This window comes from Podarcis filfolensis, assembly GCF_964270895.1.
Source record: "Podarcis filfolensis genome assembly, chromosome: Z".
In the NCBI taxonomy this organism is placed as follows: Eukaryota; Metazoa; Chordata; class Lepidosauria; order Squamata; family Lacertidae; genus Podarcis; species Podarcis filfolensis.
This window is the reverse complement of record NC_139617.1, coordinates 17,856,993-17,871,201: the sequence shown is the minus strand read 5'-3', so window position 1 is coordinate 17,871,201 and position 14,209 is coordinate 17,856,993. Positions and strand designations below refer to the sequence as shown.

At 48.8% G+C, this 14,209-nt stretch overlaps 1 protein-coding gene across 20 annotated transcripts in view; it reads left to right on the top strand.

Moving 5' to 3' along the window:
• The window catches only part of BCORL1 (BCL6 corepressor like 1), a 41,922-nt gene that overhangs the window by 16,698 nt on the left and 11,015 nt on the right, over positions 1–14,209 (top strand). For 8 of the 20 annotated variants that reach the window (XM_083596681.1, XM_083596691.1, XM_083596678.1 and 5 more), the window contains 5 exons: positions 6,489–6,621; positions 7,683–7,773; positions 9,214–11,625; positions 13,061–13,199; positions 14,069–14,149. In XM_083596681.1, coding sequence (XP_083452807.1) covers positions 6,536–6,621; positions 7,683–7,773; positions 9,214–11,625; positions 13,061–13,199; positions 14,069–14,149 — 2,809 coding nt within the window. In that variant the 5' untranslated portion in view covers positions 6,489–6,535. Of the gene's footprint in view, positions 1–210; positions 296–6,488; positions 6,627–7,682; positions 7,774–9,213; positions 11,626–13,060; positions 13,200–14,068; positions 14,150–14,209 lie in introns of those variants that run through there. The other 12 variants (XM_083596690.1, XM_083596675.1, XM_083596692.1 and 9 more) reach the window with 4 other exon arrangements.

Here is a 14,209-nt window from a genome sequence, read left to right as displayed (position 1 = left end):
AGTGGTTGCTGACACTACCGTGATAAGGCCTTCCACTGGGTATAGTGGTGGTTTGTTTCTAAAAGTAGTGCCATACTTCAAGCGACTGTAGGCCTATAAACTTTGTTCCTTCAACCTGGATGTGTAGAATGGGAGCTGTGTTCTTTCTCACTTCATGAGGAGAAAGAGGCACTCTGTACACTCTCAGAAGTGTTGTGTGCTTAATTGCAGGTTGCCAGTGCGGACTCCTTGCTTCACTTAAGTTCTCAACGTCAAGATTTCCAGGTCGTTATAAGGTGCAGCATAAGTAAATAGGGTAACTTTATCTTTTCCATATTGCTAAAGTTTTGGCAACTTTTGCAAGCTGAATTTATTTCCTACATGATGGTTGCTGTTTTTCATGGGGTGGGGGCTGGAAAGTATATTTAAAAAGAAAAATGTCATATATGGAATTTGATTCAGGAGCATACTTGTTTATGTACTATGTGTCCGTCAAAGGCTAATTTAAAGAGATTGCAGGTTGAGAATAAACCTCTTTCTTCATCTGGAGGGCTGACCTGAAAACACAAGAGCTATAAGAAATGTTGTTAATCCGTCTGGCCTTTAACTGTTGACGGAGCTCATTTCCTTTTGGCCTTTGTCTCTGCAAGCACCAGCAGAGATGTCAATTTTGACTTTTTGTGGCAGCCACTGAAGCTCTCAAAGCTCTACAAGCCCTTGGCTTTATAACATACAGTATATATGTATGTTGTAAATTTTGCCCTGATTATTAGTAAATATGTTCCAACATCATCTAAAGCTTTATTCAGACATTGGTTTTTCCTCTGTGGCAGAGGTGGGAAGCGTGCGGCCCACCAGAACATACTGGACTACAACTCCCATCATCCCTGACCATTGCCCGTGTTGGCTGGGGCTGATGGGAGCTAGAGTTCAACAACTTCTGAAGAGCCATAGGTTCTCCAGTTTCTGCTCTATAGTCTTTTGGGATGGAGGAGGAATTCAATCAATCCGTTTTTTCGTTTTTTGTTTTGCAATGTATTGACCCAGTTCAACAGTCCTAAACTTGTCTGTGGATTGGAACACAAGTCCTCATTAGAGAATGCTCTTAACTGGATTTTGCAATGAAGTTTTAGTGCGCAAAAAGAGCACAGACAAGTGTTGTTGATGGTTAAAGCACATGTAAAATGTATCTTTTGTGGAAAATACATTGGAAAGCATTGAAAAATACATATTTTGGGGCAGTGCATATAATTTAAGTACAAGTTTTTCATGCTATCTTTAAAAAAGAATTGCACAAAATAGGACAGAACAGACCTATGATTGGGTGCCAGTGGAAAGGAAAGGGACAGACTTGGGCAGATCTGTCCATTACTAATGGTCATTTTTCCGAGGCAAGTTTAATATAAGGGCTTTGAGACTGAATTTAGGAAATCTCCAGTTCAAATTCTGTTCTTTCGTGAACGAGGTTCTGTCCCTTAGGAAAACTGCTGTTTGCTTTTCTACCCATCCTGGATCATAAAATTGACCTAACTTACAGGATTGTTGTATGAGTTATTGAAATAATGTATCTTAAGTGCTTTGAGCCTCTTAAAGCACAAACCTGAATTATTATTAGTGTTCCTATCCTGTCCATTGCCACCTATGGCAACCAGCGATTTGAGCTTTCTGGATCATTCAGTGTAAAATTCAAATGGCCCACTTGGAAGTGAAGGGAGAGACATTAAAAAAAGAGAGGCTAGAATATCTCCAAGGGACAGCAGGAAAGCTGACTCTTGTCTTTTGTTGTGTCAAATGGAGGCCAAATATTGTCCAAAACCAGAGCTGGTGTTGATAATCTGTGAATGGTGTGTTATGGCTAGAAAAGCTTGTGTTGTCATTGTTCAGATAAAATAGTGTTTGATCATTTGGAGTATGGTGTAGGAGGAGAAGAAACAAGGGAAACAATAAATTTAGCTATTTTGCTAAAGTAAGATAAGTTAAGGCAACATGCGGTTTGAAACTTTACTGCTGGAGTTTTTGCATCCTGCTTTTTGGGGATTTTATTTTGCAAAAATCAACCCTCCTTTTACAAATGCATAAACTGTAAAACAATTTCTCTGGACACTTCTTTTTGTCCGTCTCCTTTAGATTTTCATCCTTTTTGGTATTTTATTCCTTCTTTCTTTTCCATCTGTCCCTAGGACAGAGTTTCAGGGCATCTTAGGCAAGAACACACAGGGTTTTTTCCTTGTCCCAATTTTGCCCTTTCCTCTGTGCTAGGACTAAGCTAATCACTTCTATTGAAGAGACCTCCTTGCTGTTCCAGCCAGTAGCATTGTGAGGCCCCTTCACCTGTTTGGCACCCTTCAGAGTATGTCTGGACCCTTCAGCAGAAAATTCAGACCATGATATCCAGGATGAAATACATGTTCTGCAGAAAACAGATCTGGGCAGGAACAGATCTATGCAAAGTTAGGGATATCAGACATCATTTCTACTGAGGACAAAGCAAAAAGCAATGGGTTTGAATCCAGACTTTGGAAAATACATAAAATTTCCAGGCACCAGCATTTATATAACATTGGTGTCCTGTGCACCCTATTTTGTATAATTATGTGCTAGAATCCAACTTCTGCCGTTTCCCTAGCTTTGTAGCTTCCAGGATAGATGTAGACTAAAAATGATTTAAGGAGTTTGGAGAGCAGTTATGCAATGGAGTTAACTTCCTGTCTTTCCTGGATGTCATCTAAGAGATCTTGTCTCCTAGGGTAGGAGGTCATTTATTGTTACCATCAATCATGTTTGTATCCTGCTCTTGCTAGGATGAGTTATGGGCAATATGCATGAGGGTTATCATAGTTTATTCTCACAACAGCCCTGTCAGGTAGCACAGGCTGAGGATGAGTGACTAAGCCAAGGTCCTGCAGTGAGCTTCATGACTTAACACGGACTCAGACATGGGTTTTCCAGGTCCAGGATGACACTTGTACCAACTGCATTTGACTAAGATTACACTGAGATTGTATTAGATGACCCACTGAGTTCCATCTGGGGTTGGAATTCCTTTTCACATGTTTATTTTGAAGACCAAGAAATGTGCTGCTGTGGCTCATCTCTTGCACAGGATCAGGGCATTTTCCCTTGAGGAACTGCTTCTGTTCTGAAAGGGTATTGCAGTCACCATCACCCCCATCCCTCCTGAAAAACACTGATGGAACCATATTGTTGTTGGGAAATTTTAAATTCTTTGCTCAGCTGGGTAAAGGATTGCTATTTAGAGTGCTGTCTGGAATGTGGTTGTGTGAGTGTAATGGCTGGTGCTCATGACTTCACTGATGAGGTACGTTGTGGAAATTGTTTAGTTCAGTTGTGTACTTTCAGACTTTTTTATTGTTTATGGCTACTTTTGCTATTTTTGTAATTATGTAATATTTTTCATGTTGTAAGCTGCCTTGAGTGGTTTTAACTATGGAAAGCCTAGTGGTCCTTAATTCTAATGCCACAGCCTACAAGAGGCCCCCTGAAATTGACCAGGTTGAAGAGGACAAAAATCTAGAGAAGTCCTTTTGTTTGTTTGAGCAATGCTCCTCCCACCTGTGCAGATGGATGATCAAGGTGTTCCTCCAGACTATCTTGAGACTAGTTTCTCTTGGTTCCAGCACAAGCTCCCTCTTGCATCTTTCCTGACCGTTAGGAAGGGGTGTGTGAGCACAGTTGCACCTCTCTGCAGCAAGGCGGACCTCACCTCCCATCCATTAGGTTTTGACTAGCTATTACTCTATTGCCATTGCACCAGGATTTTGGAAAATAAGAAGCTGCCTTATACAGTAAAAGGAAGCATGGCAGCCCCCTGTTTATGCAACTCTCTCCTGAGTATCATCGGTTCATCCACCACTTTGGTCATATTCGGGCAAAATTTAGAAACTCACCAATCTGCCCTGGCATTTGGGGTAGGGTGGGGACCAAAGGGTGTTGGGTCTATATGGTGCTGTTTATTGTACTGATAGGCAGTTGTGTCATATAGTTATTTTCATGTTATGTTGTTAGCCATCCTGTGCTGCTCTTTGGGATGAAGGGCAGGTTACAAGAACTATTGATGAATGAGTAGCAGGCCATTTCCTGACTGGTAGCAGCTCTCCAGGATTTGGGGCTGGGCTCTTTCCCAGCCCTACCTGGGGATGCCAGAGATTGGACCTGGGAGCTTTCACATACAAAGCACGGTGCTCCTCCGCTGATTCACCACCCCTCCCTGACTTGCAGGACTAACCCCTGCAAAAGCTTAAATGGCATATGCAGTTGTGCTTTGAATTGGTTCTATGGGTAAGCTACCAAAATCCCTTCTATGCTTCCAGCAGCCCTCAGCATCCTGGACCAAGTGTAGCACTCCCAGGCGATGACCTTTCCTGTATTATCGAGTGTGTTACTTCTTGAATAACTTTGCAATGAAACAGGAAAACAGCAAGCATTTCTGCATGGGTTCCGAATTGGATTCATCTCTGGCAATTGGAACAGGCTTCTGAAAAAGGCAGCTGAGGCAGGGGAATGGAGAAAACAGGCGAAGTGGGAGGCAGCTTTCCCCTTTCTCATGAGAGCTATATTCAAAACTCCATTGCTAAGGTGTTTTCTAAGTTTGGAAGACCCTACAGATTGCAGCATCCTCTTCACAGTTAGCCTCAACTGTGCCGAAAGCAGGGCAACTTCCGAGTAAACATTTGTAGGCTCGAGCTGCTTTCCTGGTGCCTCTGTTTTGTTGTAATGGTTCACTGTAGATGGGCAGAGAGGGAGCTTTGGGTCATGCTAATTTGCCAGGCTACACAAGATGACATTATAGGACCCCAAGAGGTGTACATGGCTGGCTTCCTGCTGAGGGAGTGGCATACTGAGGATTGGGAAAGAAGGTGCTTGCTGCTTCTCAAGGCTCCTGACTCCAAGAAGGGGTGCTTGCCATCAGGGTGGCTTCTCAGTGGGCTTGGTCGAGGGCACTTCTGCAAATTCCTTTGTGGAGCCTGCCCAGAAGGGAACTCCTTGTAGTTCCTTGGGAACTTGCACTTGTACTGCCTAGTTTGGAGTGTGTGTTTCTATGCCCCCCCTCTCTTTCTCTCTCTCCCCCCCCTACCCAATTTTCAATCCCTGGGTTTTGTTCCCCTGGTTGCGAGGGATTCCTGCTCTCCCCTTTTCTCTGTTCCCTGGGAATGGTTCTGCCTGGCTCACGTCCCACATCCTCCCTGGGAACAACAAAAAAAGAATGCACTCAACAATGTCCGTTTCTGTTGCTGCATCCTTCAAGGGGCCTTCGTGCCTCTGCTGTTGACCCCCATCCTTCCTTGCGCTTTCGGCAAACGCACGGCTGCCCGTGTAGCCTTGGCCTCTGCTTTTGGCATCTTTCGTCCGCGGAGATCCTGTCCCATCTGTGCTCTCTGCTTCTCCCCCAGCGCCGCCTCCCATTTTGTATGGTACTTTGCTTTCTTCTCGCCCTCCGAATGTGCACGTTAAGTCCCCCACACATCTGCAAGCTCTTTGATAACTATATAAAGCACTGATACGGTCGGTACATGAAACAACATGGGCAAAGGAGTTCACACTTGCTTCCCTCATCTCTCTCTCCCCCCCCCCTTTATTTCATATACTGCATTCAGCCTCCATCTTTCCTCCAAGGAGATCTTGGTGGCATAGATGATGCTCCTCCCTGCCCAATTTTTATCCTCACAACAACCCTGTTAGGTAGGTTAGGTTAATACATGATGATGGGCCCAAGGTTCATGGGTAATTGGGATTTGGACTTGGGACTCCTTCATCTCAAGCTCTAACCACTACACCACACAGCTTCCTAGTGACTTTGAATTTTCCCTTGGTGTTGTGTTTTGTTCTAACTTCTCCTCATCGTGAGAAGTTACCGTACTCCCCTCTTTGGGTTTCCCACAATCCCTGTATGGTCTTCCCACTGTGGCCCCAGTCTGGAAATTCAACAGCTCATGTCTTGCATAGTTGTACTGAGAATTGCTTTGCTAATTAATTGCCTGGCAGTGCTTCAGTGCGGAGAGGAAATGACTCTTTATCTGAACAGAACTCCACTCAAGGAATTTCAAGCTGACGTGTGTGCCTTTGCCTTTTGCACTTCTTCTCCTGCAGTGTTCCATGCTTCTTCCAGCCATAGGCATCCACAAAGGAGACAACCCTGCACCCCATGAACCATAACTCCCAGATTCCCCACCTTTCATTTTAAACAAGCTAAGTTTCAAGCCTGAGATATGAGGCAAAAAAGTACAAGAACTAATTATTCTCATTTTGTGCGGCAGAGAGGTTAGCTTGCTTTCCCCTTTTTGGTGTTTTAACTCCACCTTCCCAAAAACATTTCTGCAGATGCCCTTGCCTCCAGCCTAACTTTGTGCATGGCAGCACCCCACCTTAGCCAAGGGTCAGTGTGACTGCCCCCCTGCTCTTCATCTGTCTGAACTGCCCCTTAGAAGCTGAAAACAGCAACTGTCAAATCTGGCCCTAATGCTTTGTGTTTCGTTGGTTTTTTTCAATAGGCAGAGCCCGTGACAGGATTGAGACTGGCTGGCACTGAGCGGCTGTCATGATCTCTGCAGCGCCTCTCTACAGCGGGGTGCACAACTGGACTGGCGCTGAGCGGATTCGCATGTGTGGCCTCAGCGAAGAGAGGTGAGGTGCGTGTGGCCTCCCCAGGCCGGGAAGGAAGAGGTTGGGCAGCTGGTGTGTGAGAGGTGGTCGGATTCCTCGTTAGAGGATGCTGGGAAAAGGGGTGTCCCCCAGTTTGCAGAAATGCAGTTCAGCTGACTTAATTTGTAGGGTGATTTAGGCAAAGAGACTCCGGAGTGGGGCTGGGGAACCTGTGGCCCTCCAGACTTTGCGGGGCTACAACTTCCACCATTCCTCATTGTTGCCTGGAGGCTTATGGGAGTTGCAGTCCAGCAACATCTGCAGGGACACAAGTTCCCTGCACCAGACATTAGCCTTCAGCTGTTGCACCAAGTACCCACTACTTATCTACAGTGGGTCAAAACAGTAGCTCTACAACCATACAAATATATGGTAAGAAAAATAATAAATGGGTCAGCATATGTATGATTGAGCTAAAGGAAGTTCCTGGGTCTGAAAAAGCTGGAAGACTGCTGCTTTAAAGTAGCTATCTTGGTACGCACCAGATGTGCTGACTATGGCTCAGATCAGCACCAGCCAGCACATTTTACGATCTCTGTTAATTATTTTAAATCTCTCTTTTTTGCTGGATGTGTGTGGCTTTGTTGTTTAATAATAATAAAGGTTTTATCCTTTCCTCCAAGTAACTTGTGGTTCTTCTCTCCCCCATTGCTTATTCTCACAACAACCCTGTGAGGTAGGCTACTTTGAAAGAGAGTGATCAGCCCAAAGTCACCCAGGGAGCCTCATGGCTGAGGGGGGGGGTTAGTCCAGCAACATCTGGAGACCAAGATTGAAGCATTCAGTGATTCTGAATTTCTCTTAAGTTATACAGGCCTCCTGCTGAAGGTTGGGGAGCCAACCTTGCCTTGCTTGCACATCCTTTAGGACAAGTGTGAGCTGTGTATGACTCATGAACTGCATCTGGCTGACGAAGCCCCCTGCCTACGTGCATCTGCTCACAAGAGATACCCCCAAAAGCGGGGTGGGGGGATGCTTTGGGTCTTGCAGGCTTGGGAGATTGTTTCTCAGCATCACAATTCTTTCTCTTCTTCCTGCAGCAGGAGAGCCCCACTTTCTGATGAAGAAACCAACACCAGCAACTCCCAGCATCTGGGCTCCCCTGACTTCTGCACTGGCAGCAGCTTTTCCAAGGTAAGGGCAGCTTAGTGGCTGTACCTAGGGGAGGAAGCTTTGGCTCTTGCCAAGATACAGAGGGCCTAAGTGGCTAATTATCTGGCCAACTCAAATGGAATGGGCTGCCACAGGGTGGACTGACGGCCATGGACTTGGGTGACTTTTTTATATAAAGGGTGTTATGCACATTCATGGAGGAGAAGGAGAGATTTGTTGATGGCTGTTTACCCCCTGACCAAGAGGTAGAGCAGCTGCTTCGCATGTGTATAGACCCAGGCTCAATCCACATCAATTCCAGAGGATCAGGTTGCAGGTTCTAGGAAGGACTCTGGGAAACTGCTGCCAGTCAAAGAAGACAGTACTGGGCTAGATGGGCCAGTCATCTGAACCTGGTACAAAAGGATATTCCTGTTTCTTAAGCCAGGATAGCTAAATGGAACCTCCACGTGCTGAGACAGTCTGTCCCCAAGCATCAGATATTGGGGACAAATAGGGACCTTTGATCTGATGAAGCAGGAAAGGGATTCTTATGTTGCTTTCTTCGAACAAATGTTGCATAGTGGTTATTCAAACAAACAAACCAGAACAAGAACTGGTCAGTTCTCAGTTCAACTCTTGCCTTTGCCATGAAATTGCTAGGTAGTGGTAATAATATTTATACCCTGCCCATCTGGCTGGATTTCCCCAGCCACTCTGGGCGGCTTACAGCATATATCAGAACATACTAAAACATCAAAATTAAAAACGTCCCTAAGCAGGGCTGCCTCCAGATGTCCTGTAAAAGTCAAATAGTTGTTTATTTCCTTGACATCTGATGAGAGGGCGTTCCACAGGGCGGGCCCAACTACAGAGAAGGCCCTTTGCCTGGTTCCCTGTAACTTTGCTTTTTGCAGTGAGGGAACCACCAGAAGACCCTCGGAGGAGGACCTCAGTGTCTGGGCTGAATGATGGAGGTGGAGATGCTCCTTCAGGTATACTGGACCAAGGCCGTTTAGGGCTTTAAAGTCAACACCAACACTTTGAATTGTGCTCAGAAACACACTGGGAGCCAATGAAGATCCTTTAGGACTGGTGTTATACGGTTCCGGCAGCTACTCCCAATCACCAGTCTAGCTGCTGCATTCTGGATTAGTTGTAGTTTCTGAGTCACCTTCAAAGGTATCCCCATGTAGAGTGCATTGCAGTAGTCCAAGCAGGAGATAACCAGGGCACACACTACTTTGGTGAGAAAGTCTGAAGGGAGGTAGGGTCTCACCTGGCGTACCAGGTGGAGGTGTGGGTCACCCTTGTTGATTCCGGGTAGCCTTAGGCGAGTCAATCTGCCTTGGCTCCCTAGCAAAACAATAAAACTGATTTCTAACCTGCTTTAGGATTCCTGATATAATTTGCATGTGAAACACCTGCAACGTGCTTATACAGTAATATTATTGACGCAACTGCCTTCCCTCGTTGCTGCAGGTGGAGCTCACGGCAGTTTCGAGTAGCGGCGGCAGTGCCCAAGGGTTTGAGGCAGAGGGCATCGTGGAGGAGGAACTCGGACCTGCACTTAAGGAGCAGCCCTGCGAGCCAGACTGTGCTGAGAAGGCCTTGAAGGGTGGCGATGCCAACCCAGGCAAAGTTAGGGAGGGCGGACTCACAAGGCCAGAGAGCAGCAGCAGCCCAGACTGTGCACGGCCGTCTGCTAAGGAGGCGGGAGAGGTCTCCCCTGCTTGCCCAAAGGCTCTGGAGAGTGAGCATCCAGCAAAGGAGAAGAGCACCCCAGCTGCTGGCACAACCTTGACAGCTGCTGCCACAGCTGCTGCCGCCACGGCCACCAACAGCTGCAGCACTTTGACCTCTGCCCCAGCCACCTTCACCTTGAAAAGTGTCTGTTTCTCCACTTCTCAGGCCCCTGCTATGCAAAAAATGGCCCTCTCCTTCCCACCCGGAGCAGTCCTCACCCCCAGCCAGCCCCTGGTTTACCTCCCACCTCTTCCGAGTCCGCTCGGGGTCCCGTCAGCCCTTGCCCTGCCTGTCATACCCTCCTTCCCACAAGACCCCTGCCTGCCTAGCCTTCTCGCCCCCTCTGAGCTGCGCTCTTACCCGTATGCCTTCTCCGTGGCCAGGCCTTTGGCCGCAGATCCCAAAGTGGCGCCTGTGGAGACAAGCCAGCTGAACTGCCCTGCCCCGTCAGGGGAGAGCAGCGCCCTTGCGGTCACTGGACCCTCCTCTGCTGTCGATGGCTCGGACCTCTCGCCCAGCACGCCTGCCTCGGCGGCAGCAGGTGCCAGCACTGTCCCGCTGTCAGTCGCCACCAGCGTGCTCACCAGGGCCCTGGCAGTCCCGGAACAGCTTCCCTCGGGCGTCCTGGCCTCCATCTCCCCGCTGAAATCCCCCCCACAGCTGGAGCGTGAGATGGTCTCCCCGGAATGCAGCGAGATGCCCCTTGACCTTTCCGCCAAGTCAAACCGCCAGAAGCTGCCTCCTCCGAGCCAGCGCAAGACGCCCCCGATGCCTGTGTTGACCCCGGTGCACACCAGTGGCAAAGCACTGCTCACCACGGTCTTCTCGAAACCTCAGCGGGTGGCTCAGGCCATTGGCGGCCCAGGCACCGCTTCGCCCTTTGTCATCTTCCCGGATTTCCTCCACAATGGGGAGCAGGGCTCCTGGGTGAAGAACTCGACCGCTCTCATCAGCACCATCCCAGGCACCTACGTTGGGGTGGCCAACCCAGTCCCAGCTTCCGTGCTGCTGGGCAAGGATTCCGGCCCTGGCCTTGGCAGGGACTCCCGCCATCTCGCCAAGCAGGAGCTCATTTCCATTGTTGACCAGGGAGAGCCTCGCAGTGGTGGGCTGCCTCCTGGGAAGAAGAGTGGTGGAGAGGGGCCGCCTGACCCCGCAAGGCAGCTCCTTCGTGGCCGGGGTGTCCCAGGGGCCCAGTTGCACCCTTCAAAGGAGCTGGCCATTTGGAGCCCCAGCCAGGGAAGCGTTTACCCTCGGTGCTCAGTCAACGGGAAGCCTGCCAGCCCCCAGCTGCTGCCCGTGGGGTGGTCGCCTTATCATCAGGGCCCTCTGCTTTCCATCGGCATCTCGGCAGCCGGGCAGCTGTGCCCGAGTCAAGTTGCCCCCTGCAAGCCAGCTGGCGCAGGCGAGCTAGCCACGTTCCCTGGTGTGCAGCCGATAGAGTCCTCCGCTGTGGTCCAGAAGCCCCCCGAAGCCCCCTCTCAGGGCAAGGGTTGTAAGGCAGCCTTGCCGAACACAGCCAGCCCTTTGTGCATCTCACCAGCTCTTCAGACCAGCCTCCCAGACGAAAGGGGCTCAGAGGGTCTCATCCCAAAATATGACTCCGACAGACTCGAGGCTGACTTGGCAGCAGAAGCCACCCCGCAGCCCAAAGCTCCCCCAGAGGGCTGCAGCCGCAAGCGCCCCGGGGATGCCAAGCCTAAAAACCAGGTCTTGACTGCCTACCTATCTCACGGCCTTTCCTTAGCTAGCCAGCCAAGCGTGCGGACGACCTCTGAGACACCTCTCCCAGGGAGCAAGCGCAAGGACCGGAAGTGCAGCAACGCATCTCTGGATCAGCCGGCGGCAGAAGTCCCTCTCCGCAGTGTGCACCAGGTTGATCTCAGCCGCGTGAAGAAGGAGCGGGTGGAGCCAGAGGTGCTGATCACCTCCACCACTTGTGTTCATGCTGGGGCTGCCTCGAGAAGCCCTCCAAAAGCCAAGCTCAAGGGGGTGGCCCACATCAAAGTGGAGGAGGGCTTCCCCTGCAAGTCCAAGCGGCAGCATGACGGGCCAGACTGCCTGACCCACAAGAAGCAGAAGTGCAGGGGCAGTGAGGAATCTCAGGCCCCCTGCAAACCGGACAGCCAGAACCTGCACACCCGCAAGGTGAGTGACTTGCCCTGATGTGAAAACAGGGCTCACACCCAGCGTTTCCTGGAGCAGCATCTGAGGGGTGGCATGGGTGAGACTGGGCTGAGGGTTAGGGAGTCCTCAGGGAGGACTAATCTCTTGCTGATGACAAGGATAAAGATGAACTAGGAAAGATTAACTTGAAAGATGTTGGAAGTAAACTCCTGTAGTGCTGATGGAGGTCCTGCAGAGCTGCTTCCAATACTACAGGAAGGAGAGAATCTTGCCTGGACAGCAGACAGAACCAGGAATTTCATGTGATAACACTGTGCATCTTAAATTATTTTGTGACTCTCCCTCATGAGAAGTGCTTGTTTGATGCACGAGAGCACTATTAGGATCAGTGTCCATTGTTAACACGAATGTCCTGATTGGTTATTTTTTATTCAGTTTCTTATTTTCGCTGTATCTTAGCTAACAGACAGAACAGATCCAGGGAAAATAATTACATGACAAATGCCTCTGATGTTACATTTTAAAATGCAGTTTGTCCTCTAAAAAACTGTAGCCAGGTTGAATCTCTGTGTAACACACTAGTTGGAGGTGAGGCTGATGTGTGAATCCCAGATGTGGTCTTGGAAGCGTTTCTAGTTTTGTCTGGTGGTTCCAGCCTTATCAGAATGCCTTGGGCTTTTCCCTGGGTTTGACTTTATTTGCGTCAGAGGTTTCTTCGTGCAGCTAGATGGAGCATGTGACGTCAGAAGAGGCTCAGAGGCACTTGGCTGTGTCATATGGCTTAGGGCAAGTCTGTTTTAATTGCCCCAAGTGCATGCCCTGTTGCCAGCAGCTGCTTGATTGAGACGCAGCCATTAAGAAGCCACGGCCTGGCTGCTGATTCCTTTCAGAGTTCAGTTCAAAGTGGCCCGTGCTTATCATTTTAAAGCTCTTGCATGGCTTGGAACCCAGATTATCTCTTAGACTGTCTTCCTCCCTACCACTGTGACTGAAGTTCACTTCTGTAGCCTTTCTGAGGTGACCTGCCCTTCAAAGGCTAAGTGAGTGGCAATAGGGCAGTGAGAAGCCTTTTCAGGTATTCCCATATATATATAAACACTTCCCCCAGGTGGCACCTGATTTGATGTCATTTCATCACCAGCTAAGACCTTTTCCATTTTCCCAGGTTTTAATTTTATTTCTTTATTTTTTTACCTGCTAAGCAGATTGGGGTAGTGGTTTTTATTGCTGTGCCTTTTTAAAATCTGCTGGATCTCCCTAGCATTTCAGTTCCAGAGTTTTATTCTGCCTTGTATTGTATTTCTGAAGTTTCATTTCAGTTGCAAGCAGCCCTGGGGACATGGGAGCGCTGGAGGTGTGGGGTACAAACGTGGGGGGGGGGGAAATAACGTGGAACAAACCTGGCAAAGACCTCTCGCTTCCTCTCACCGCCAGTGTGTCTCTTCTGTGTCCACAGTGGCGGAAGTACCACAGCTCCCACGAGGTCAGCAAGCAAGAGAGCCGGTCAGGCTCCACGAAGGAGCATGGCAGCCCCCGTGCCAAGCGCAAGCGCCGGAAGGCGTCTCCAGGGCATCATGGGCACAGCTGCGAAGAAGGTACAGGAGCCAGGTCTGGGCTCTGGCGATTACCTTTCCTAAAAGTGTCCAACATCCATGGAAGAATCTCCTACGCTGGGTCTCTCTCTGCTGGGCACGGCCCATCTTTGCCTATCTCTTGAGAGAGGGATTGAAATGGGAGTGAGCCCCCCTTAAAGGGCAGAGCTGCTACCTGCAGTGTGAAGGGTTTCTGTCCATCCTCTCTGGGGTATATGAGGCCCGTTCTCTGAATTTCTGGCTTGCTTCCTTAAAATACAGTAGCGTGCCTAGCATTTTCCTTTCTTGTGAGGAAGCAAAATACGTGTAAGCAAAGGTTTAACAAACATCAAGCCTATTAGACAACTTAGATGCAGGTTTTTATTTTGTTTTATTGCAATTTCCTCTACCTCAGTTTTTGTTTGTGCAACCACGGCAGGACCATGTGCCTGTTGAGCTGGGCATGAGGGTACAAGCTGATGATAATGCAAATCAGAACACAACTGTCCTTTGGGTTTTGCACCTGGGGGGGTACCAAAATACGTTTTAAATGTGTATTTTATGTGGGCGGGATAGAAATGAAAAATTTAAAGTATATTTTCCAATTAATGTGGAAGTGGGACAGAGCAGACTGAACGACTGAACCCATGCACAGTTTGATCTGTTGTTCCCTAATCTCGAGTTGTGTGTCTGAAAACCCTCTTTTGGGTTTGTGGGCTCACTTTCCCAGCTTCACACCTGCTTGTGGCTAAGATCTCCTCTGGGGATGGGGGCAGGACGGAGGATGTGCAGCTTCCCTGGACCAATAGTTGTATTTTTCCAGATGGCAGTTTAGTTTTCAGAGCTCTCTTCTTTTTCCTTTTCTTTCCCCCCAACCAAACAATCCTCCTCAGCTTTTGTTGAGAAGAAATCAAAGAACAGTTTCCGGGACTTCATTCCTGTGGTGCTGAGCAGCCGGACACGCAGCCAGACAGGTGAGTGGCTGATTCCTTCGACCTGGGGGAGGGGAACCTGGCTTTTTTTCAGCGGGTTGT